The following is a 10,780-nucleotide window of genomic DNA, read 5'->3' as shown; positions in this document are numbered from 1 at the left end:
GAATGTGGAGTCTAAAAACAGAAACAATTCCTATCATAGTAGGTGCCTTAGGTATAATAAAAAAATATTCAGACAAATACATAACAAAAACACCAAGACTTACAAATATATATAACATACAGAAAATTGCACTACTGGGTACTGCACACATTCTACGCAAAACACTTTCAATACAGGAAACATAAGAGCACCACAGCAAACCACAGCACATACCCAAGGCGCACAGAGCTGCGCTCGGTAGTGAAGTGAAAGTAAGTTATAAAAATAAAACTACTGAACAATAATAATAATAATAATAATAATAATAATAATAATAATAATAACCAAAATAACATGCACCGTAACAGAGAGGATGGGGACGAACCAACTGAAGAAATAACAAAAATAGAAGAAGTAAACATCACAAAGTCGATAAATATGAATCAGCATCAACGTCACCCAAGGCTACAAAAATATAAACAGTTCTATGAAAGGATGAATGGAAACAACAACAAAGCCCTTCAAGGAACAATGACCACTTCAAATGATACACAAGATATCAACAAACTAAACGAATTGATCTATTCAACAACTTTAGTGATATCCAGGGACGACAAAAAATACCGAGGCAAATTTCAAATCCCAAAATCGTAACAGAATATAATAAATAATATTAAAAAGCAAAAGAAAGACTCATTACTAATTTGTGAATTAGTGAATGAGGGGTCGGATATGAAAAATAAAAAGAATATGGGGCAAACAAAAAATTACAAAAATGTTCAGTGGATAAATAGGGGAAAAGAAAGGAAGAACAAAATAGTACCACAGGTATGGCCCGCCATCACAGGCCGAGAGATCCAAGACACTGAGGAGTACTATCAACTGGAAAATTCCAGAGGTAGACAAGTCCCCAATTTCTGGTTGAAATATCTTACCAGTACCCACACTCACATAACGGCAGCATTAAATTTATGAATATGAAAGCCAGAATCAACACTAAATTGGATGCTGAAGGTCAAACAACCCTAATTCACAAAAACAAGTACACCGTACAACCACAAAATTATAGGCCAATAACCTGCCTATCAGCATCCTAAAAAATCCTCACAACAGTCATCTATAACTGGTCTATAGTTGTTGTTGGCACCCCGTCGCTTACGACGTCGAGGGTTCCAGTCGATCTGATCAACGGAACAGCCTGCTCGTGAAATTAACGTGCAAGTGGCTGAGCACTCCAGACACACGTGTACCCATAACGTAGTTCTCGGGGATATTCAGCGTGACACAGTGTGACAAGGCTGACCCTTTGAATTACAGGCACAACAGAATCAGGAAGTAAGAGTGAGAGAAAGTTGTGGTGGAAAAGTACAGCAGGGTTCGCCACCACCCCCTGCCGGAGCCTTGTGGAGCTTTAGGTGTTTTCACTCAATAAACACTCACAACGCCCGGTCTAGGAATCGAAACTGCGAGTCCGCTGCCCTAGCCACTGGGCCATTGCGCCTCCACAACTGGTTTATAATACACCTGGAAAACAACAATGTTTTTACCAAAAGAACATAAGGGGTGCATAGAGGGATGTATGGTTGTAAGGAGCAACTTCTAGTAAACCGAGTCATTTTAAAGGACTGTAAGAGGAGAAAGACAAACCTGAACATGACTTTGATTGATTACCAGAAAGCATTCGACGATGTTTCATCACTCATGGATACTGGAATCTTTTCACATCAATAACGTTGCTCCAACACAATTAAAATATATGAAACATGCAATGACAAACTGAAAAACCAGTATAACATTGCAAAAATGAATTGCAACTCATTAAAACCTGCCCTATACCCTTAAGAAGGGTTACTTTCCAGGCAGACACACTGTTCATCCCTGTTTTTCTGCCTTTCTCTGACACAGCTAATAAACATGTTATATGAAAGCGTCATAAGTTTTAATTGGTGCTATGAACAAAAAATAAACCATAAACTTAAAAATTTTCACTAAAAATAACACGCAACAAAGAAACCTTCTAAAAAATATCCATACTTTCAGCAAGGAAATCGGGGTGAGCATAGGGCTGGGCAAATGTGCCGAGGTGACATTGAGAAGAGGCAAATTAATCAGGACTGAAAACACTAAAATCGACATAGAAACAGAAATCAGAGAATAAGACCACAATCGCCCATAGGATTTGACGAAACAGCTCATATACAACACACAGATATGAAAGAGAAAATTAGGAGAGAGTATTACAGGAGAGTTAGACTAATATTAAACACTGAACTCAATGCTAAAATTAAGATAATAGGGAGAATACGCTCGTCTTACCAGTCATATATAACAGCTTCAACTTAATAAACTGGAAGATCAGTGAATTGAGAAACTTAGATAGAAAAATCAGAAAACTAACGGCATACCGAAGTCACCACCCCCAAGCAGACGCAAACAGAATATGTGTACCCCGCTCAGAAGGAGGCCGTGGCCAAATAACAGTTGGACTAGAAAAGTACTTAGAAACAAAAGGTGGAAGACTACTACATGTAATAAAGCAACACGAGCAAAGGAAAAACCTTTTCTCTATACACAAGGAGGCGACAAAATACAAAACAAATTACACTGAAACAATGACATTAGACGATAACATATCAGAAATGGCAGAAAAGACTAAAAACAACATGAAAACAGCACTACAAAACAGACTAAAGAAGAAATGGAGAGAAAAATCACTCCATGCTCAGTATCCTGCAAAGCTTGATAGAGAAGAGGTGAGCCTAAATAAAAGCTAATAGTAGCTCAAAAGCTCTTGGCTAAAAACTGAAATGGAAGGACTGACACTCGTTCCACAAGACCAGTGCTTATCTGCGAACAACTATAAAAGCAAATTAATGAAAACATGTCCTAACACCAAATATAGAATGGGCAACCAGTACAATGAGACAATTGACCACATCATCTCTGGTTGTACATTCCTTGCCAATCTGATGAATATACATACATACACGACCGAGTGAGGAGTTATAGTCACTGGACAGTATGCCAAAGCTATGACATAAAACCTGACAATAAATGCTATAAATATGTGCCAAACAAGGTAAAATACAACTTCCAGGCCACAATCATCTGGGATATGCTTGTTCAAACCGACAAAGAAATAAAAGCTAATCTCCTAGACATAATAATCAAGTATTATAAAAAAAAAACACCTGTTTACTGATAGACATCGCAGTCCCTCCTGACCAAAATATTGTTCATAAAGAAGTGGAGAAATTATCAAAGTACACACATCTCGAAATTGAAGTATTCAAGATGTGGGGCATGAAAGTGAAAACAATACAAGTAATAACTGAACTATTGGGTTTGATTTTAAAAAAACATATGAACAAAAACGTAGAAGCTAAATCTGGATCCTCAACACTACACACTATCCAAAGAATTGCCCTGCTAGGAACAGCCCTCATCCTACGCAAGACACTATCAATCCAATAATACAACCTAAACAAAACAACCCACAAACACAAGACACACACTATACAGCAATTATGCAGCCAGTGAAATAAACTTCCACCAGCAAACCAATAACCAATGCATTGCACACTCAACACACAATAAAGCAGTAATGCAACAAAAGACTGCACCATACCTCAAGAGTAAAAAAAAACTAATTCAATACAATACCGGGAAAAGTTTGCGCGCTGCCGACAACAGAAAAGAACATACAATGCTGCACACACCCAGCAATACGGAGGTACAGCAGTTGATGCATTAGAAATTTGCCTGAAACTACCAAATACTGAACATTTATATAATAATAATGATGGTAATAATACATGAAAAAATAAATAAACTGGCAGAGTTCATGGATTTTGGAGAAGTGTATATTAATTATATAAATCCTTCTTCTTGATTGTTCAATTTATTGACCTTGGAATTAAGAATGTCGAAATGTACAACGACAGGAAAATAACGAATATAATATAGGACCTTTAATTTCGTAGCACGTGACTGGTTCATCAAAATATTAGTAGTCATAAAATTTGGTAAGCCAATAATGGTGAACACTTTGAAATTACCGATAGAGAAATAACAGATACTTCTTACGGAATTCAACACGAGTTGGCGTTAAGCCAGTTTCACAGGAATCTCAACTGAAATATTCAAAATCGATTGCCGATCTGTTCTTCACTTTGCTTTATTATTGTTGCTTTTTCTCAGTCTGATAAAAAAATAATTTAAAATAATAAAAACGAGCAGGATTTTGCACATTCAACATAGTATGAATTCAACAATGATTAAAGCATTCAGCAAACGGCCGAAACTTGTGTCTCCTAAGGGTGCGTAAGGTATTTGAGGACATACTTTTTTAGGTCATCGCTGCATTTTTTCTAAGTCCGTATAATCTTTGTTTCAGAAAATAATAATGACAGACACTCAGCTTACCCAAGAGATGAAGAGGCTTGCTATTATTGTGGTTATAGATTTTGAGCATAGCGATTTAGAAATATCTCGATTTTTAAAAGTTGCCAGATCCTTTGTCTACAATGTTTGTAAGGAGCTAGAGACTGACAATGGGAACGCATCACCAGTATCGAAGCATAAAAAGCATTCTAAACGTTCTGAAATTATCAGAACATCTGAATTTATACAGTAAGTTCAAGAGACCACTGATTACAATCCCAGGAAGTCCATGAGGTCAATTACAAAGGATCTCCATGTGTCAGAAGGAACAGTCAGAAATGTTATCCACGAAGACATCAAATATAAGTCTTATACGATGAGGAAAGGTCAATTCGTGCGAAAAAGCGAAAGAAAATCACTACATCAGATCTAAAGAGCTCTTTAACAAACTGAAAAAGCCAGCAGAAAAAGATTTGATTTGGTTTTTCTCAAACGAGAAAAGCTTCGACCAAGATCAAAAAGTTAACAGAAGAAATGACAGCTGGTTATGTGCAAACCCTTCTGAAGTTCCAAGTGTTATGCATACAAAATTTCCTGCAACTGTCATGGTTTTAGTGGTTGTTAGCAATGAAAGACAGCTGATGCTTTCTTACTTCTTTCCACAAGGCCTTAGAGTTAACTCTGCCGCCTACATTGAGGTCCTGGAAATAATTGTTAAGCCCTGGATAGACAGTGTATTTAATAGAAGGTTATATGTATTTTAGTAAGACACTGCACTATCTCACATGGCGCCAGTAACACAGGAACGGATGGCCGAAAATTTTCATGATCACATAACCCCTAACATTTCGTCTCCTAATTCCCCATATCTCAATCAATTAGACTATTACATGTGGAGCGTTGTTGAAAGAGAGGTCAATGAACATGCCCATAACACCAAAGATTCTTTGAAATCTGCCATAGTCAGAGTATTGTCGAAAATGTACCAGGATCACTTGATTCAAGCATTTAGATGATTTAGATCTCATATAGAAGCAGTTATTGAAGCTGAAGGTGGCTTTATTGAATAACATTATAGAAAAGGCGAATTATTTTTTATCCTCATAGCATTGTTTGATGAATAAAGTTATCTGTTTTGTTTTTTAATAAGCATAAATCTCTCCTCAAATATCTTACGCACTCTGTATGAACAGAAGAAAGAAAAAGACAGACAGACAGATAAATAGGATAGATAGATAGACAGATAGATAGATAAATAGATAAATAGATAGATAGATAGATAGATAGATAGATAGATAGATAGATAGATAGATAGACAGACATACGAAAGAGTTGAGAGAGAAGTAAAAGAGAGAATCATGACTTGCTTATATTGTATGATTTGAGTAATTTCACATCGTAACAAGAGGTTACACTTCTAAATTTCTTGTCTCGTTTATGTCGACCTAATTTTAATTAGTTAATATTGATGGTGTTAGTATCTGAATAGCATGTGGATAGGAAGATTAATTTATTATATCATAGTTGTGAACTTATATATTGCCTTCTTAAATCAGTAACAAGCAATTAATACTGTATGACCTTCCCTTTTGTTCAGCGTGTGAAGGCAGACAGTTCTATTTCTCTATGTAAACCAAGTGGATATTAATCTTATCATCATTTTCAAAACTCAGAGAACATTGTTTCAAAGAGAATAAAACTACATCAGAATAGATAATGCGATATAAACTTAGTTAAATAATAAAAATATGTGTCAAAAATATAGAATATGTAACCTTAATATTACCTGCGAATATCTTTATCAGGGATGCAGAGATGACTGACATAGCAGCAAGTGTCTTCATGCTTTGTAGTGATATTTTGTGACCAAACCTAAGAAAGAAAAACTGTTGTTTATATATATATATATGTGTGTGTGTGTGTGTGTGTGTGTCTGCCTGTCTCTGTATGTATACACACACACAAACCTCACGCTCACACACATACACATATATATGTCAGTAGTATAACCACACAGTGCTGTTAGCGATTTCTTTTCCTTTGGCCTTTTACCTTTCTCCTTTCCGACGAAGAACTCTGTTCGAAACGTCAAACTCTCTCCTTTGTTTTTTTTTTGTCTAAATTGTTTATTTGAAGTGACTATATATATAAGTGTGTGTGTGTGTGTGTGTGTGTGTGTGTGTGTGTGTGTGTGTGTAAATTTCGAAGATTGTCAAAGAAATCCAGCTATACGAATTCAACTTGTGTGTAAAAGGAAAATTTTAAAGTAGGTACATACTTTCAGAATTCGAAATGAGCTCACACTTAGAATTTAATGAATCCATTCGAAATGCCACAACGAAGTTTTTTAAGAGGTGCGCAAGTAGCATGAAAAGAGGTAAAATGCGGCTTAAGAAATTCGCTCAACTATCTATAAATTCAATAACTATCTATAATATTACCTCATCTATACAAAATATAACGAGAGAGAAATATATCATTCGCCTGTAATTTTATCTTTTCCTTCTCCTCTATTAGTGATACTCTTCTAGTTTTACTTTATCTACTTCTTTATAATTACTTTCTAAATGTTTGCTCTTTCTCCTTCAAATCTTTCTGTTTCATTTTTTTCTGTCATGTCCAACACAGAGGGGTTTACTTCAATATTATGATTTAAAAAAAATTTTGCTTAACACACTATGGCAAGAGAATACTTAAACTCCAAATATTAAATATTGAAATTTCTGTTCGTACGAGGCGCTAGTGCATTTTGTGAGTCTATTAACGGCACAAAGAAAGAAAATTTTCTTTAAACAGGAATTATAAAGAAGTAGATAAAGTTAGGGTGATGGTAAACTCATTTAGTCACACAAAATACAAGTCCTTAAAGTATTACAGATTAATCAGTTTTCTATGACTGTAAGAACTCCAGCTATTTCGGAGTAACTTTAAGCAAACTTTACTCCTATGAGATATAAAATCCAGAATGTAGAACACTGTAATTAAATAATAGCTCCCAATATTACAATATTGAGAACATCAATTACCTTTTCGCTATCACAGAGTAAATCCCGATAGCAAATACATCAATTAAAGACATTATGAAAGAGTTGAGATAGATGTTACCAGCAAGAACTTCCATCATTTGAAAAATACTGTTCCACGAGGCTATATTTACAGCCCTATAAATTAAAGAAACAAAATATGTTAACATACTCGAGAAACATGGACGTTTCATAACCGAACCTAATGTCAACAAGTTTGATGGATATTTCTGATCATGAATGCTAATGCTTAAGGAAATATTGCACCAATGAAAACTTTACAGTATTAACAGTATTAACTGACGAGGATATTTTCATGATTAACGCAAGAAAACAAATGTAATATAGAAATGATTGCATTTAAAATAATGTAATACTAATTGATAACTTAAAGATAATAAAGCAATAAACGAATTAAGAGAAATAACAGAGCATATACAAACAACATATGACAAAACGAAAGATATAGAGAAAACATTTACAAGGTTTTTCATTGAACTTATTTCCTCTAACTTACTCACTAATACTCATTAGAAATACAATGTTCACGCCTTCGGTTCCTTTAAAGTAAAAAAAAATTATATATATATATATATATATATATATATATAAATAAATATAAATTGGATCACAACATAAGTTTGTTCAAAAAAACAACATCGTTGTTTACTTTTCTGAAGTGTTCATGGTAACTGGTAAAATGGTATCAACAATAAAAGAGTGAAACTTACCATTCTATGCACAACACAATAGTTACTTTCCTCAGATAGGGTGACTTAAAGACAGTGAGTATATTGGCAAATAATGCGGATTCTTCTTTAGTTTGTGCTTGCGTATGTTTGACACCAGTTGTGACACCTTGTTGAACACTGGAGTCGCTCATTCGATATTCAAGACTGGTTTCGTTCATGTGACCATCAGCGTGTTGTACTGAGGTATCTTTCAAAGTTATATTCCAGACACTATCAAAGTCTATATTGTTTTGTTTTGCTGCGTTCCTGATAATTCTCTTCGCTGATTTTACTTTTGAATTGGCGAAGAGCCACCGAATAGATTCCTTCAGGAAGCTACAAACATAAAGACATAAATATGAGCTAATGTGTGTGTGTGTGTGTGTGTGTGTGTGTGTGTGTGTGTGTGTGTGTAGATGTGTGCGTGTGTGTGTATACATACATACACACAAACACACACGCACATATATACCGTTAATCCTCGAGTATAGTCCGCCCTTGTGTATAATACGCAGGGGATTTTTAGGGGGCTGTACCTCTGAAAAACCTAAACTTTGTGCATAATACGCACTCCTTCTCTAACTTGAGTCAAAGAGGTCTATATAACACCCTTGGTTTGTAAACACATATACGGTAACGTCCTTTATTATTATTATATATATAACATAATGCAAACGTGTTGCTTTTTTGTGCACTTTGCAGAAAATAAAGAAATAACAGTAATAACGTCAGTGAAAAATAAATATTAAGCAAATTGTCTTTACATATTTATCACTATCAGTTACAAAAGCAAAAGCAAAAACATTTATTCAAATCTTTCAAACTTAACGTCACTTTCAGCATCAAATTTGTTCTTCCGAATACATGTCAGCTTCATTGTAGTGTAAATCTCCGTCATCGTCAGATTCATAGTCAACATCAGAAGATTCACTTTCATTCATTTCATCTTTCCTTACAACGTCATCCTGAGTACCATCCAGTGCAGACGATATACAACATTTGGTAAAACATTTCACAATAATCTGGGGATCAAGTTCATTCCATGCATACACAATCCATTTGCATATCAAAGTCAGGTCGGGAGCGCGAACCCTTCCACCTTTCTCCAATCGACATCCATTCAGTCCATAAATCATGCAATTTGTTTTTAATCGGTTTGTTAATAGAGACATCTAATGGCTGCAATATGGCGGTCATACCCTCTGGAATGGTAGCAACATGTTTTGTGACATTTTTTTAAATGCTTGAGTTTATCTTCACTTCTGTAGCATCTAAAAGCATCTAGTACAAGCAAGTTGTTCTGTTTAATTGCTCCACCAGGACAATTTCCCCATACAGTGTCAATCCAATCTCTAAATAACTCATCATCCATCCAGCCTTTTTGTTGATATCTAACAATAATCCCTGTTGGAAATTCCACGTTTTTTTGGGGTGCTGTTTTACGTTTGAATATTATATAAGGTTTAAGTTTGGTACCGTCATCCATACAAGCTAACATGATGGAAAACGATTTTTTTCATGGCCCGCGGTTTTAATTGTAATTGACGATGTACCACTGAAATCTATTGTGCTATCTGCAGGCATATCAAAAGTTAATGGGGTCTGGTCCGCATTACCGATCAATGACAATGGGTAATCCTTTTCCCGTCGCATTTTAATAATAAACTTTTGAAAGTTCATTAACTTCTCTTCAATATCAGCTGGTAACTTTTGTGAAATGTGGGTTCGCCTCCTAACAGACATGTCATGCCTTGACATGAAATTACTGGCCCAGCCACGTGATGCTTTAAATTCTGACTCATTAAGTTTTATCTTTTTAGCAATGAGTTTTGCCTGTAGCCTCAAATCTACTGTATTAATGGCTATTCCACCAAATCTTCCCTCTACCCATTCAAGCAAAATTTTTTCAAGCTTAGGATGTTTGGCTTTTTCCCCCCCTTCTTGCCTTCTTTATCTTTGGCATCTGTTTAATTTCGTCTTTATTTCTCCTCCATAACCTGACATTGCTTTCACCAACATCAAATTTTCTTCCGGCGGCCCTATTACCATGCTCTTCAGCATATGATATAACTTCAAGTTTAAACATAGCTGATTAAGATCTACGATGCATTTTATGGGCATGTAATGTATTAAATGTTTTATTGGAGATTAATGTACAGGTTTAAATCCCGCTTATAAAAAACCCTAGTAAAGACCCACAGTAGTTCAAATATTTAATACTGGTATTTAATTAAGTATCTATTATTTGCCACGGTAATGATGCAAACTGCCAATGCAAACAGCAGGATGAACTATTTAGCGCTAAACTATTAAGAACAATTCGTGCGTAATTAAGCCAGCAGCACCTAGTCAAACAAACACTTCCACGCATGCGTAATACAATAATGGTGATGTTCTTAACTGTAATATGGGAATGTAAATATGTTTGCAAATTGTTTTTGTTACATGTTATTCTGTGTTCTGAATACTTTTATTTTAATAAACGTTGCTTATTGCAAGTTATGTATGATTCTTTTATGACTTCATTGCTTTCAGGCTTAGCTTAAGGTATTTTCACGCCCGACTTCACAAAATGCGTCTGAATAAACATTGCCAGACAGCAAATAGAGACTTGGACATTGCTTAGAAAATATTTTTCATTTTAACCTCGTATATAGTACGCAC

The 10,780-nt window shown here is 35.1% G+C and overlaps 1 protein-coding gene across 5 annotated transcripts in view; it reads right to left on the bottom strand.

Annotated features, from left to right (window-relative positions):
* Window positions 1-10,780, bottom strand: part of LOC128249057 (organic anion transporter 3-like) — a 76,274-nt gene that overhangs the window by 54,292 nt on the left and 11,202 nt on the right. For 4 of the 5 annotated variants that reach the window (XM_052971579.1, XM_052971575.1, XM_052971574.1 and 1 more), the window contains 3 exons: window positions 8,117-8,452; window positions 7,389-7,523; window positions 6,149-6,234 (listed from right to left, as the gene is read on the bottom strand). In XM_052971579.1, the coding sequence (XP_052827539.1) occupies window positions 6,149-6,234; window positions 7,389-7,523; window positions 8,117-8,452 (557 nt within the window). The remainder of the gene's footprint in view (window positions 1-6,148; window positions 6,235-7,388; window positions 7,524-8,116; window positions 8,453-10,780) is intronic. The other variant, XM_052971577.1, reaches the window with a different exon arrangement.

Source organism: Octopus bimaculoides, chromosome 11 (assembly GCF_001194135.2).
Source record: "Octopus bimaculoides isolate UCB-OBI-ISO-001 chromosome 11, ASM119413v2, whole genome shotgun sequence".
Classification (NCBI taxonomy): Eukaryota; Metazoa; Mollusca; class Cephalopoda; order Octopoda; family Octopodidae; genus Octopus; species Octopus bimaculoides.
This window is presented reverse-complemented; position numbering and strand designations above follow the sequence as displayed.